The 15,411-nt window shown below is 54.3% G+C and overlaps 1 protein-coding gene across 1 annotated transcript in view; it reads left to right on the plus strand.

The window, feature by feature from the left end:
* The first annotated feature begins 320 nt into the window (after positions 1 to 320).
* The window catches only part of ARHGAP23 (Rho GTPase activating protein 23), an 85,764-nt gene continuing 70,673 nt past the window's right edge, over positions 321 to 15,411 (plus strand). Inside the window, exon 1 of the mRNA XM_025361813.1 lies at positions 321 to 397. Coding sequence (XP_025217598.1) covers positions 335 to 397 — 63 coding nt within the window. The 5' untranslated portion in view covers positions 321 to 334. The remainder of the gene's footprint in view (positions 398 to 15,411) is intronic.

The following is a 15,411-nucleotide window of genomic DNA, read 5'->3' on the forward strand; positions in this document are numbered from 1 at the left end:
GGGCCTGGATGGCCCTCTATCTGGGCCGGTCCCTTGGAGGCCGGGAAGGCGTCTCCCGGAGACCGCCTGTCTCCCCAGGCTGGGTTCTGACGTTCAACTCTCAGGCAGCCCTCGTCCCTGCCTCAGCCCAGTTGCCGGTCTGTGGCCCTTGAGCGAGGCCACCGGCTCACCCCGAAGGGAGCGCGGGGTGGGTGGTGGGAAGGGGGAGGGGCGAGGGGGCGGACCCCGGGGGGGGAGCCACACCGCGCTGGGCCCCGCCCCCGGCCCCGCCCCTCCCGGGTCCCTGCCGGCGCCCCCAGCAGTGCCCTGGCCACAGAGCCGCCGCTGCCACCCGATGAATGGAGTCGCCTTCTGCCTGGTCGGGATCCCGCCCCGCCCGGAGCCCCGGCCCCCACAGGTGAGGACGCTGGGCCAGGGAAGTGGGCGGGGCCGGTAGCTGCTGGGGAGCGGGCGGCCAGGCCGGGGTCGCTGCGACCCCGCTCGCCCTGCACAGCCTGGGGCGCACGGTGGGAGCGGGCACCGCGGGCACCGCTGCGGGGAGCTTCAGCTGGTGGCAGGCCCGGGAAGGGGCCCGAGCAAGAGCTGTCCGGGATAGAGGGGCGGGAAGGAGGAAGGTAGGCAAGGGGCCGGGACGGGCACGGGGCTGCCAGGGCAAGGGGCACAGACCCGGGTGGCGGTGCCAGGCCCCCAGCGGCTGGGCAGCGGGGGCGGGAGGCCCGCGGCTTTTGTCCGGGTTTGTCAGGCGGGGCGCCTGCCGCCGTTTCCTCTGCCCGAGTTTTCGTTTTCCGTTGGCGAGGCCCGGCACAGCTGGAGGGAGAGGGAGTGGGGGAGGGGGTTCCCGTAGCGGGACGTCCTCCCCCAAGGCGTCCGGACACCCCCTCCCCGCGCCACACTCGCCCCCTGCCGGGTCGGACTGCGGGACGGGTTGCCAGGCACGGTTCCGCCGCCCTCCTGGGTCCTGGGGAAGTTATAGACACAGGCCTGGGACCCCCGGCTCTGCCGGCGCGGCTGCCCTCCCCTTTGCACTCTCCGACCGGCTGTGGGTGGGTCAAAGCGCGGGGTGCCAGGGGCATTACTCAGCGCTGGGCTGCTCTGCTTGGGTTCTTTCATCTGCCAGCTGCTGAGTCTGGGGAGGGGCCAGCAGGGGCCTCCCGGCCCCATCCCCCATTAGGATCATTCCCTTACCTCTGAGCCTGGCTGCCCGCCCTGCAGCAGCACCCCAGCAGGCCTCCCTCTCCTAAGTTGAAGGGTTGAACACTGTCAGGTCAACAGTTTCCCTGAGCTCGGAAAAGAAATTCCCTGAGGTCCAGGTTGAGGTCAAGGCCTGGGCTGAGGCCTGTTCCTCTTTAGACAGGGCTGAAAGACTTGGGGACTCTCCTCCCCAGCTTTCCAGGCAGTGTTGAAGGTGGGATCTGCTGCTTGCAACTCTTTCGGAGACTGGTGTGTTCCTTGGTTGCTGGACGTGTTCAGTTCTCCCTCAATCTGCATCTCTCCCGGACTCCCTTCAGCCAAAGTGTGTTTCCTAATTATGAACTTGAAATTCAGGATGGACGGGGGGGTGGGGGTGGAGGTCATTAAGCATGAGTCCCTTGGATTCAGTCTCCCACCAACAACACATACTTCATCTCTATCCCCTGCACCCCTCTCTGTCTCCACCCCAACCCTGCAGCCTAGCTGGGGGTGAGTGGCTTTTGATCCCATGTGGTTCTCCCCTCTGCCAGGGCAACAGACCCCATTCCCCAAAGTGACGGCTCTCACTGCCATGTACTCATTGGCATGCGATTTGAATCTCGATTATATAACCAGTCATTTCACCTCCAAAGGCAGCCCAAAGGTCCCCAGCCCCAGTGTCTTCCACTTGCCCACAGTGTGGTTGGGTCCACCCCAAGGTGGCTGGGAATTCCAAGATCCTGCACCTGAGGCCCTGACCTCTTCTTGGGAACCGTGGGAGCAGTAAATCCTCTACATTCAATGCTGGATTCAAAGTCCTCAATAATAATAAACAGGAAGAATGGGAGTGGGCAGGGTAGGTGTTGGTGTCCCATTTCACAGAGAGGGTCTGAGCCTACGTAGTGAGAGTGCCCAGGCAAGAACCCAGGACACTTGAAGGTAGTCAGGGCACAAGATGAAGCTTGGGGAGTAAAGCTATTAGGAAGGTGTCTGACTACAGCAATGGGTCAGGCTTGCGTGGATCCCAACCCAAGCAGAGAAGGACTGGATGGGGGGAAGAGGCCCCGTGCTTGTGCCCCTCTCCTCGGGCTGACCTTGGGCTCATGGGGAAGAAGTGCAGCGTTCTTGGCATGGATGGGAGTGGGAGTGAGGGAGGGTGCTGGTTCTGAGCAGAGCAGTGCAGGAGTGGGTAGTAGATTGCTTCATCCTTCATTGCAGGGATACTCAGGACTTCTTGATGTGCAAGGTTAAAAGAGAGACTACAAAGCAGCAGTGTGGAAGAAGTTACAATGTGAGGGACTGCAGTTAGATACTCAGGAGAACTTCTAGGCAGGGGCTTGTGACCCGCAGCATCCCAGGCTAGCCATGCAGGGAAGTTTCCAGCAGTATAGTGGGTCAGGTGGATTCTTGTAAGTTGGATTCCAATATTGGAGATATCAAATATGCCAGCAAATATATTCAAATGAGCATTGGTGCCTGGAAACAAAAAATGTGTTTTTAAGGAAGGGGAGCTGCTTTCACAGTGTAGCTCATAGTTAATACACAGACAGCAAAAACTCCTGGCCAGGATTTATAAAAACTCCCTCATTTGATCCTCACAATACCACTAAGAGGTAGATACCATTATTATCCCCATTTTACAGTTGAGGACACTGAGGCACAGACAGCTAATATTGCAGCCCAAATCACACCCCCAGTGCCCTGTGGAGTCAGGGTAGGAACATGGCAGTCTGGCTCCAGGGTCTTGCTCTCACCCTCACTATCTGGCTTCTCAGGACCTGCTGTGTCCCGCTGTCACTCCCACCCCAAATCTGTATCCATTTTGTACACAGCCCAAGATCAAGGTCAGCTTCTGGCTGGATTACAGCTTGGTTGCTTGTCTTCTGTTCTATTTCTTTACTCCTCCAATCTTTCCCACCCTGCCCCATGCCGGCCTATAGCATTCGGCCAGGGCTCAGTTCACTGGTGTTTTCCTTCCAAAGGGGCATCAAGCCCTGCTCTGTTGGCTGCAGGGGTTCAAAGGTGAGATATTGGCTTGGTCAGGGATTTGGACAAAGCCCGGTTTTAATGATCCTGCTCTCACCGTCTCGGGAGAGAGACATGAATAGGGCCTGTGGGAGCTGGTGCTGCCTTTCCCCTAGCACCCCGCACCCCCTTCAAAGAACCCGCCTTTAGATCCAGGCCCCCCTGTTTCTTGTGAAATTGTGCCAGTTTGTCAGCAGGGCAGTACCAGTCTGCGCCAGGCAGGCATCTCCTCCCCGACTGCCTCAGTGGGACGTCAGGCTGAGATGGCCTTGGGGCTGGACTTTGGGGAGATTTTAAAGCCCTTTTGGGGTGGGGTGTATCTACCACCTGTCAGAGTGGGTGAGGACCAAAGGGGTCATCATGTCCAACTCTCTTAGGCTACAGTGGGGAAACAGACTGGGGAGTGCCCAAGGTCCCTCAGCCTTGGCAGACAAGGACCCATCTTCTGACTCCCAGCTCCCAGGCCATGCCTTTCCCTCTGTGGTTGGTTCTGTCCTTCGTGGCCCCCCTCAGTGCAGGGTTCTTGGACTGGGCTCCAAGAGGGAGAGGGGAGGGCAGGGAGGAGCGGGGATGAGTGGACAATGTGTCCTGTTCATCTCTGTGTCCCCAGTGGCCAGCACAGAGCCTGGCACAGAGCAGTTCTCCATAAATGTTTGTGAAGTGCAAACCAGGGAACAGCCCCGCCTGTGGCCTCCCAGGGCGCCCCATGCTCAGCTCTACCCCTGACACTGTGATGGTCCATCTCATATCCATCTACCCCACCAGACAGGAGTTATTTGAGGCCAAGAAAAATAATAATAGCAACTCCTTCCATAGTGCTTACCTCTATGTTGGTATATTACCATCACCCCACTTGACAGATTAAGAAACTGACACAGGCTGGGTACGGTGGCTCACACCTGTAATCCCAGCACTTTAGGAGGCTGAGGTGGGCAGATCACCTGAGGTCAAGAGTTCAAGACCAACCTGGCCAACATGGTGAAACCCCGTCTCTACTAAAAACACAAAAAATTAGCCGGGCGTGCGCCTGTACTTCCAGCTACTTGGGAGGCTGAGATAGGAGAATTGCCTGAACCGGGCAGGCAGAGGTTGCAGTGAGCCGAGATCACGCCATTGCACTCCAGCCTGGGTGACAAGAGTGAAACCCCTCAAAAAAAAAAAAAAAAGAAAGAAAAAGAAAAAAAAAAAAGAAACTGACACAAAGAGATACCATAGCTTCCAAAGGCCACCCAGCAAGTAAGTGGCAGAGCTGAAGAGTTGGCCATGTTCTTAACCCCATTCCAAGGGGCCCCAGAGGTGTCATGTTTGTCTCGGTGTCCACAGAGCCTGGCATATAGCAAGTCCTCAGATAATGTTTGTAGACCAAATGACTGAATTCACGAATAATGCTATTACATTGGCCATGAAGTAAAAAGATTGAAAAAAAAAAAAAGAATTAATTCATGACTAATGGGACAGTGTGTATGGAAAAACCACAGACTTCTATAGCCTATCCCTTTGGAAGTGGGGGTGCTAGGGCCTTGGGAAGGTGGCTTGTAGGTATATCGCACTTTGTTTTCTCACAACAGTGCCTGAGCCAAACCTAGAGAGGAAGGGAAGGTCCACTCGCCCACACCGAAGCATGGCAGGGGTCACCAGGGGCTTCCCCAGTCTTCGGCTTCTCTTTGGCTGTCCCTCCCTCTCTTGTTCCCTCAGAGTTCTGAGGGGTCGGTGCTGAAGAAAGAGTACGTGGGAAAAAAACTACAGGTTGGGCCGGGCGCGGTGGCTCAAGCCTGTAATCCCAGCACTTTGGGAGGCCGAGGCGGGCGGATCACGAGGTCAGGAGATCGAGACCATCCTGGCTAACATGGTGAAACCCCGTCTCTACTAAAGGTACAAAAAACTAGCCGGGCGTGGTGGCGGGCGCCTGTAGTCCCAGCTGCTCGGAGGCTGAGGCAGGAGAATGGCCTGAACCTGGGGGGCGGAGCTTGCAGTGAGCCGAGATCGCGCCACTGCACTCCAGCCTGGGCGACACAGCGCGAGACTCCGTCTCAAAAAAAAAAAAAAAAAAACTACAGGTTGGAATCAAGAGGCCTGTTTATTTTTCACCTCTCTGGCCCTGAGATGTTCAGCTCAATGCATCACTTTGTGGTGGAAGATTCTGTCCTTTTGAAGTTAGAGGGTTAGACAGAGCCTGGTTTGGGGCAGGGCCTGTCCTAACTATCAATTCTCTATCTCTCACAGAAAGGGTGTTGGTGCCGGGCACAGAGGCTCACACCTGTAATCCCAGCACTTTGGGAAGCCAAGGTAGGAGGATTGCTTGGACTCAGGAGTTTGAGACCAGCCTGGGCGACATAGGGAGACCCAATACCTACAGAACATTTTAAAAAATTAACTGGGGCCAGGAGCAGTGGCTGACACCTATAATCCCAGCACTTTGGGAGGCCAAGGCGGGTGAATCACCTGAGGTCAGGAGTTTGAGACCAGCCTGGCCAACATGGTGAAACACTGTCTCTACTAAAAGTACAAAATTGGCTGGGCGAAGTGTCACACACCTGTAGTCCCACCTACTTGGGAGGCTGAGGCAGGACAATCGCTTGAACCCGGGAGAGGGAGATTGCAGTGGGCCAAGATCGTGCCATTGCACTCCAGACTGAATGACAAGAGCAAAATGTAGTCTAAAAAAAAAAACAAAAACAAAAACAAAAAACCATAGCTGAGCATGTAGTCCCAGCTACTCAGGTAGTGGAGGTGGGAAAATCACTTGAGCTGGAGGGTTCGAGTCTGCAGTGAGCCGTGACTGCACCACTGCACTCCAGCCTGGGCAACATAATGAGACCCTGTCTCAAAAAACAAAACAAAACAAAACAAAACAAAGAAGAGCGAGAAGGGGGTGTTGGATTTCTGGCCACCTCCCTCCATTCCTAAACCTTAGGCCCAGGGACATCTGAAACCTCCTCAAAGCCCTGTGCACCTAGGCAGATGACCTCTTGCCCTCTGACCCCTCTGCTCCCCATTTGTTGGTTTGAATTAAGACTAGTCAGGAGACTGGGCGCGGTGGCTCATACCTGTAATCCCCGCACTTTGGGAGGCCGAGGCGGGCAGATCACGAGGTCAGGAGATCGAGACCATCCTGGCTGACATAGCGAAACCCCATCTCTACTAAAAATACAAAAAATCAGCCAGGTGTGGTGGCGGGCGCCTGTGGTCCCAGCTACTTGGGAGGCTGAGGCAGGAGAATGTCGTGAACCCAGGAGGTGGAGGTTGCAGTGAGCTGAAATCGCGCCACTGCACTCCAGCCTGGGCAACAGAGCGAGACTCCGTTTCAAAAAAAAAAATTAAAAAGAACTAGTTAGTCACTATCTGCAGGCCACACCTCATCTACTGAAAAAGGAGAGGAGCTGGCTAGAAAAAAAGAGGACCCCGAGGGAGATATGGTCCACCATTTAATCTAGACAGGCCAATCATTGGAGCTATGAGGCCTGAGCCTGGCATGACCCTCAGTTCGTTGGGAGGCAGGAGCATCCTCAGGTAGAGTGTATGGGCTTTGCCTGCCTTCAGCCTGCTGAGATCCAAATTTTAGATGTACTCCTTGTTCACTGTGTGCCTTTGGTCAAGTTGCTTCATTGTTTTAGCCTCAGTTTTCTTTTATTCTTTTGAGGCAGGGTCTCATTCTGTTGCTCAGGCTGGAGTGCAGTGGTGTGAGCTTGGTGCACTACAGCCTTGAACTCCTGGGATCAAGTGAGCCTCCCTCCTCAGCCTCCTGAGTAGTTGAGACTACAGGTGCATGCCACCATGCCCAGCTAAGTTTTCTATTTTTGTATTTTTTATAGAGACAGGGTTTTGCCATGTTGCCCAGACTGGTCTCAAACTCCTGGACTCAAGCAATCCCTGCACGTTGGCCTCCCAAAGTGTAGGGATTACAGGTGTGAGCCACCACACCTGGCTGGTTTTCTTATCCCTGAAATAATCCCTCAAAATTATGGAGAGGGCTAAATGAGGTAATATTGGTAAAGTGGCTGAGATTTAGTCATCTCAATTATTGGTAGCAACTATTGTTAAAAAAACAATCAATGGATAGAAAGGAGAACAATGCACTTTTGGCTCAGTAAAAAGTACTGACCTTTATGGTCAGAGTAATCTAAAGAGAAAGTGATCTGCCTCTGGAGGTAATGAGGCCCCCATCACTGGAGGTGCAATGAGGTCCAGGCAAGCACAGGCTGGAGAATGATATGCACTAGAGAGAATTCAGGAAAGCCTTGGCACAGGAAACTTTCCGGGCCCTGCTTTGGCATCAGCACTATATGATAGGAAATTAGAGGAGCAGGTGAATCCTACTTCCTACTGTGAGGCACTGGGGAGAGCGGGCAGAGATGTCCTCAGCCTCTGGGAACGTCAGGGGTTGGCTGCTATGGCTGGGACTGTGAGGCTCCTCAGAGGATAGGTAGTCCTGAGAGGCTGCCTGGAGGAGGACTGGAAGGGTGGGTATGGTTCTGATAGGTGGGAAAAGGTGGGATTGTATTCTAGGCCCAGGAAGGGCTTGGTGGCTAAGGAACAGAGAGGGTCCTGGGACACTGGTCCTAAAGTTGGCCCCAGGGTTTGGTCATCATCCTCGTGCCTCAGCCTCCTGAGTAGCTGGGATTACAGGTGCACCACCATGCCTGGCTAATGTTTTTATTTTTGTAGAGACAAGGTTTCGGCATGTTGGCCAGGCTGGTCTCGAACTCCTGACCTCAGGTGATCCGCCTGCCTCAGCCTCCCGAAGTGCTGGGATTACCAGCTTGAGCCACCGCACCCAGCTGGGTTTCATCATTCTGGGTGCCCAAGGGGTTTGTGTGTATGGTGGTGGCGGTGGGGAAACTGGTAATTCCCTGTCCCGCCAACCCCCCAGCTTCTCCTGGAGGAGGAGCCAGGGCTACTCCCGGTGGCAAGGAGCCCGGGCCCGTAAGGAGCGGAACTGGGGAAAGAAAGACTTCTTATGCCCAGTGCATTTGGGGGCGTCCGGGGGTCGGGGAACAGTGGGGCCTTTGTCCCCAGCCACCGGGAATCTGGCCGAGGAGTTGGCCCTAGGTCTGGCTAGGCCCTCGGCAGGCAGGTCCTCTTTGCAGTGACCCTTTCAAAGCTCGGCCTGAATCCCTGGGAGGAGAGACAGCGTGGGGCGGGACATGGGGATGACTGAGACCCACAGGCTGAGGCCTGAGGGACAGAAACAGACCTGCCTTGGCCTCTCGGGGTGGGGAAGCTGGTGGGAGGTGTGTGGGCCGGAGGAATGTGGTGGGCTGCGGGACCGCATGGGAGCCATGTGGGAGGATAACCACTCAAGGGGCCTTAGCCCCAAGTTGGGGTCCACCTAGGGAGGGGCCGAGTTCATTTTGGCCCGAGAGTGTTTCTGTCTCCAATCTGACTTCTGTCTGGCTCTGTTTTCCTGCATCAACAGCTGCTTCTTCCTTTCTGATTTTCCCAAAAGTGTGAGAGCTTGGAAAGAATCGGGTGTGGGCGCCAGACTCAGAGCTCTTGGGAGGAGGGAGAGGTGGGGACCTGGGCAATCTAGAGCTTTTCCTGATCCTGAGAGTCCCCAAAGGCTGGAGGGAGAGGGTCCTCCGTAGAGTCTCCCTTATGCTCAAGGTGGAGGAACTCTGTATTGTTCCCGAAAAGGGACGGAAGGAGGAGGAAAGCTATCCAGAGAGGGGACGTCTTCCTTTGTTTCAGCTGGAGGAATATCAGAGGCCACCCTCCTTCCCTGTCTCTCCATTTGCCTCATAGGGAAACTGAGGCCTAAAGAAAGGACAGTCCAAGGGGATAGAGCACAGAAGAAAGGACCAGCAAGAGTGGAAGGAAGCCAGCCCTGTGCGGTTAGGACTGTAGGGACTATGGTGGCTCACGCCTGTAGTCCCAGCTACTCGGGAGGCTGAGGCAGGAGGATCGCTTGAGAGGATGCATGCCAGGTGGGAGGAGGAAGGGGCCTCGGGTTGTTGAGTTGTCATAAGAGGGTTGTAGAGAAGTGCCCAGAGTTCCTTCAGGTCTGACCTGCGGTGATTCCATGAAAAAAAGGTGAGGAAGGAATGACTCCTGCTGGTGAGTTCCCAAGATCCAAGTAGAAAGAGGGACCCCAGGCTTTTGGACTGAGCAATGCACAGGGGAGCCTTTCTCGGCCCAAGGGAGAATCTTACCCCCGCTCTGATGCTGTTTCTACTTCTTGCCCCGGAACCCGATCTCTCTTTGGCCTCCAGGCACTCTCTGTACTAGGGAAGATTTTTGTTGTTGTTGTTTTTGAGACAGAGTCTCGCTCTGTCACCCAGATTGCAGTGCAATGGCACGATCTCGGCTCACTGCAACCTCTCCCAGGTTCAAGCGATTCTCCTGCCTCTGCCTCCTGAGTAGTTGGGATGACAGGCACCCACTTTTAGTAGAGATGGGCTTTCGCCATGTTGGTCAGGCTGGTCTTGAACTCCTGACCTCAGGTGATCTGCCTGCCTCAGCCTCCCAGAGTGTTGGGATTACAGGCATGAGCCACCGCGCCTGGCCTGGGAAGATTCTTATAAATCTTCCTTTCCTCTTCTGGCGGTGTGGCCCTGGGCTCCTCCCCAAGAGAGGCAGAGGAGGGGGCGGAGGCCCCAGGCTGCGATGGAGGCTGTCTGCGCACTGTATCTTGCAGTGGCATCGCAGAGCTGAACTTCATTAGCTCTAATGAAGCCTTGGCACTGTGCTCCTCCCACACAGCACCTAGATGTTTCAAGGAAGGCGAGGGGGACAACTGAGGTTGGGTCCAGAGCCCAGGAGATGGTGCAGCGGGCAGCGGGGATGTTTGCAAGAGGGGAGGGTAGGAGGCAGAAAATGGGGACCACACAACCAGGCCGGGGTTGCCAAAGTGAGAGAGAAACAGCTCCTCTTCCTTCCGCACTGGGACTTTTGTCTTCTCCAGTGGCCTAGAGGCCTAGGTACCCCCAGTGCTAGGGAAAGCCTTATCTGAGAGACGGAGTGTGGTCTGGGGATGCTGAGGATATTCCCAGGCCTGGCTTGCAGAGAGCGCCCCTCCTGCTATCTCCCTAATTTCAGCCTGGGGCAGGAGAACGACCTGACCCCAGCATGGGAGGCCCAGGGCTCGGGAAAGTCCGGCATTGGGCTGGAGCCAAATGGAACCCGCTGTCAGTGGTGATTGGTGCTTGCTTGCTCTCTGCGTTCCAGGCTTTCTCTTGGGACCTGGATGAATGAGACACAACCCTGCCCTCAAGGGCCTCCTTGTCTGCTTTTCCTACCGCCCAAAAGCCAGACAAAAAGTCTCCACAAAGATTGTATGACCATGAGTTCTAAGATTTGCATCCACCCGATCTACCAGTACCGAACACCCCTCAGGGGCCCCCTGCCAAAAATATTAATGTAAAAATGGCCCAGTCTGACTGGGGAGACGGACCTGCAGCCTACACAAGCTAGTGTCTTCACCATGGTAATCATTGGAGAGTGAATGTGGTCACAAAGGCGTTAACAGGAGTTTAAAGCTGGAGGCCAGAAGCTGGGTAGAATTGCCATAGGGATTGGTTAAAAACCAGTTGGTGATATGATTAATCTCCTTTCTTTCATCTCCTGTTTCCAAATCTATCATTAACCTGAGGATTCTATAGTGAAATCCTTTTTTTTTTTTTTTGAGACGGAGTCTGGCTCTGTCGCCCGGGCTGGAGTGCAGTGGCCGGATCTCAGCTCATTGCAAGCTCCGCCTCCCGGGTTTACGCCATTCTCCTGCCTCAGCCTCCCGAGTAGCTGGGACTACAGGCGCCCGCCACCTTGCCCGGCTAGTTTTTTGTATTTTTTTTAGTAGAGACGGGGTTTCACCGTGTTAGCCAGGATGGTCTCGATCTTCTGACCTCGTGATCCGCCCGTCTCGGCCTCCCAAAGTGCTAGGATTACAGGCTTGAGCCACCGCGCCCGGCCGTGAAATCCTTTTTGATCAATTTTTCAAGTGCCATCATAAGGGGGATGTATAATTACAGATGCAACAACTGAGACCTGGAGTGGGCAAATAACTTCACTCAAGGTCACCAAGCATCAAATTTCAAGCTGGGCCAGGCACGGTGGCTCACACCTGTAATGGCAGAGACTTGGGAGGCTTCGACAGGAGGATTGCTTGAAGCTAGGATTTTTTTTTTTTTTTTTTTTTTTTTTGAGAGAGAGGGTTTTGCTCTGTCACCCAGGCTGAAGTGCAGTGGCACAATCAGGCACACGCTACCATGCTTGGCTAATTTTTTTGTAGCGGTGGGGGTCTCCGTATGTTGCCTAGGCTGGTCTTAAACTCCTGAGCTCAAGTGATCCTCCTGCCTTGGTTTCCCAAAGTGTTGGGATTACAGGCATGAGCCAGAGGTCAAGAATTTGAGACCAACATTGGCAACATAGCAAGACCCTGTCTCTAAAAAATTAGCCAGGTATGGTGGTGCACACCTGTAGTCCCAGCTACTTGGGAGGCTGAGTTGGGAAGATTGCTTGAGCTCAGGAGTTCGAGGCTACAGTGAGCTATAATAGAACCGCTGTACTCCAGCCTGGGTAACAGAGCAAGACCCTATCCACCCTCACCCCCCCAAAAAAATTAAAGCTGGGTCTTTCAGAATCCTAGGTCTGTCATTGTTGTGACTGCTATATTCTCTGACAACAAAGAGCTGGGAGGACACCCCTCACCCAGGGAAGGTAGACCCTCTTCCCCACAGCTGAGCCCTGAAATCCAAGCAAAGGTTGGCATAACGAAGGGGTGGGGAGGACAGATGTAATGGGTGGTGGGTGCAGAGAGATGTAGATTAAGTTCTGCTTCTCTGTGTCTTCTGTGATTCAGTGTGGAGTCTGGGTTTGCTCGTGAGTGGTGTGGGGGACCCCAGGGTTCTGTCAATGAACATGGCTGAGCCCCTGCCTCCTCCAAAGATGCTCCAGCTCTCAGGGGAAGGCTTCACTGTGGGGAGATGAGGCTTACTAAAGCTTGAAAGATATTTGCTGGGGCTGGGCGCAGTGGCTCACGCCTGTAATCCCAGCACTTTGAGAGGCCAAGGCAGGCAAATCACGAGGTCAAGAGATCAAGACCATCCTGGCCAACATGGTGAAACCCCATCTCTACTAAAAATACAAAAATTAGCTGGGCGTGGTGGCATGTGCCTGTAGTCCCAGCTACTCGGGGGGCTGAGTCAGGAGAATCACTTAAACCCGGGAGGTGAAGGTTGCAGTGAGCCAAGATTGCGCCACCGCACTCCAGCCTGGAGACAGAGTGAGACTCCGTCTCAAAGAAAAAAAAAAATGTTTGCTGGGACAAGAAAGGGATGGAGGAGAAGGGAGAGAAGGGCATACCAGGCAGAGGGACCCAACATTACCTCAGGCAAGGAGGCATGAACCAGCCTGGCCTCTTAAGAGATTGATGAGTACAAGGCTCAGAGTACAGGGAGGAGGTCAGGTCAGCAAGGCCAATGAGACCAGATCCCGCCCCTTCCCTCCCCCATCAGGGCATATCCCTCATGCCATGCTAGGATCCTGACTTGCTCCCATAGCTACTTCGGAGCCACACCAGGGTCTGGGGCAGTGGAGGCAGCAGACCAGGTGAAAGAAGATGGGAGATGAAACTGGAGGTACAGTTGGAAGGGCAGGATAAGAGTGGAATATGTTGGCTGGGCACGGTGGCTCACGCCTGTAATCCCAGCACTTTGGGAGGCTGAGACTGGTGGATCATCTGAGGTCGGGAGTTCGAGACCAGCCTGACCAACATGAAGAAACTCGGTCTCTACTAAACATACAAAATTAGCCGGGAGTGGTGGCTCATAGCACCACAGTAGCTGTAATCCCAGCTACTCAGGAAGGCTGAGGCAGGAGAATCGCTTGAACCTGGGAGGCAGAGGTTGCAGTGAGCCGAGATCGCACTTTTGCACCCCAGCCTGGGCAACAAGAGCGAAACTCCGTGTCAAAATAAATAAATAAATAAATATAAAAATAAAAATACAAAAATTACCTGGGCGTAGTGGCAGGTGCCTGTAAATCCCAGCTACTTGGGAGGCTGAAGCAGGAGAATCGCTTGAACCTGGGAGGCGGAGGTTGCAGTGAGCCGAGATTGCACCACAGCACTCCAGCCTGGGCGACAGAGTGAGACTCTGTCTAAAAAAAAAAAGAAAGAATGGGAATATGTCACCCTCTCCCCCTTTCCAGAAACTTGCTGTGCCGTCTCTTTCCCTTGTCTAGAAGGGCCTTCTCTGCCTTTTCCATTTCTCCAACTCCTGTTCCTCTTTCAATGCCCAATTCAAATATCTTCTGTAAAACCTCCCTCCACCACTCAAATATATGGTGACTTCCTCCTCTGCGCGCTAGACCTTGTGCCCCGCGAGGATAGGGACTTTGTCTCGTTCACTGCTCTATATCCAGCTTCTAGGCCAGGCCCTGTTAGAACGCTGCTGACTGATGAACTGAGTGTTCCCACAGCACTGGGCACTGCATTGTCCACCAATAATAATAACAATGGGAGTATTGGTTATAGCAAACATGTATTGCAGCCCTCAGGGCCAGACACTGCTGTGCTGAGCACTTTGCACACACCGTCTCTTTAATCTGTACAACAATCCCACGGGCGATGGATTATCTCTATTTAATATCTGTGGAAACAGAAGCTCCGGGAGGTTGGTAACTTGTCCAGTGACATACAGATAGGAAGTGGGCCTGAGTCAGGATTCAAACCAGCTTCCTCTGAATCCTGCTTAGGAACTTTTTTTTTTTGAGACCGAGTCTTGCTCTGTCGCCCAGGCTGGAGTGCGGTGCCATGATCTCTGCTCACTGCAACCTCTTCCTCCCGGGTTCAAGCGATTCTCCTGCCTCAGCCTCTTGAGTACCTGGGACTATAGGCACACGCCACTGCATCTGGCCACTTTTTGTGTTTTTGGTAGAGAAAAGGTTTCACCATGTTGGCCAAGCTCGTCCCTAACCCCTGGCTTCAAGTGCTCCTCCGACCTCGGCCTCCTAAAGTGCTGGGATTACAGGCATGAGCCACTGTGCCCAGGTTCTGCTTAGGAACTTTTAGACACTATGCCCTACAGCACCTTCATTTGTTGCATGTCTGTCTCTTTGGTTTTATAAAATCAGGGACTGCTTTTGTTAATTTTTGAAAATCCTCGGACTACGGAACTGATTTGTTAAGCAACTTCTACATGCCAGACACTCAACGTTGAGTCCTCTCCAGGACCCAGTTTACAGCTGAGGAGACTGAGGCATGGAGAGGGAAAGGACTTGACCAAGGTCATGCAGTTGGGACCCGAAACCTGGCCTCTGACTCATCTTCCCTTGTGTCACTGCCCCCCCCAGCCCAGTGCCAGGCCATTGGTGGTACCCAGTGAACAGTCCTAGAATGAAAGAAAGAGGAATCGGCTCTGAAGGTGACTGCTTTCTTTGGGGGCACACAAGGGGCCAGACGGGGGCCATGAACTGGGCCTCCAGCTCCTAAGCCCAGTGTGTGTCCCGCCGGGATCACTGATGAGGAGAGGGATCTAGAGGCCGGGACTGGGGATGTTGTAATTTCCAGGTGCCCAGCTGTCTGTCAGACCTGGGAGCTCCAAGGAGGAGAGGCTGACCTGGTTCCGGGGTGGTCAGGGATGGTGTCTGGGGCAGGCAGAGCCTTACCACAACCTTTAGAGGCCTCCAGAGGCTACACAGCATCAGTGGGATTTTGGCCACTGGTGACCAGAAGGGACCTCCAAGCCTGGGAAATGCAGCTGCCAGGGCTGCAGTGCGGATGGGCAGAGGCCCTGGGTTGTGCTGCAGGCTGGGCACTCACTGCCTTTTGCTGAGTGACCATTCAGCCTATGCTTCCAGCCCCACAGGGATCCACCAATCAGACCTGCCTGCTGCTGTGTATTTGCATCTCATTTGCGTGACAACACCCCTTGCTCTGTCCCCAAGTGTGCCTCCTCAGCTCATGCCCCATTCCCCATTTCAGGCCCCCTGTGCAGAGCTCCCATGGGAGGGGCAGAAAGGCCCACCTGGGCTGCCAGCCTGCTGCACTATTCATAGCTCAGGGCTGGCGTACTTCACATACTTGACGTTTCTCATGTCTGGCTGGCCCGAGGCCCCTCTGTTGTCTTCCCCTCCCTCCCCTCTTCTCTTTTTTCCCCTTCCCCTCCTCCCTCCTCTCAACCAATCTTCCTGAAATCTACAGATGTCCAAGTCCCTTGTCATGGAAGAGCCCACATAGGGAAACTGAGGCCCCAGAGAGGCCGGGGTCTGGAGGGAGAAACC

The sequence above is a fragment of the Theropithecus gelada genome, chromosome 16 (genome assembly GCF_003255815.1).
Source record: "Theropithecus gelada isolate Dixy chromosome 16, Tgel_1.0, whole genome shotgun sequence".
Lineage (NCBI taxonomy): Eukaryota > Metazoa > Chordata > Mammalia > Primates > Cercopithecidae > Theropithecus > Theropithecus gelada.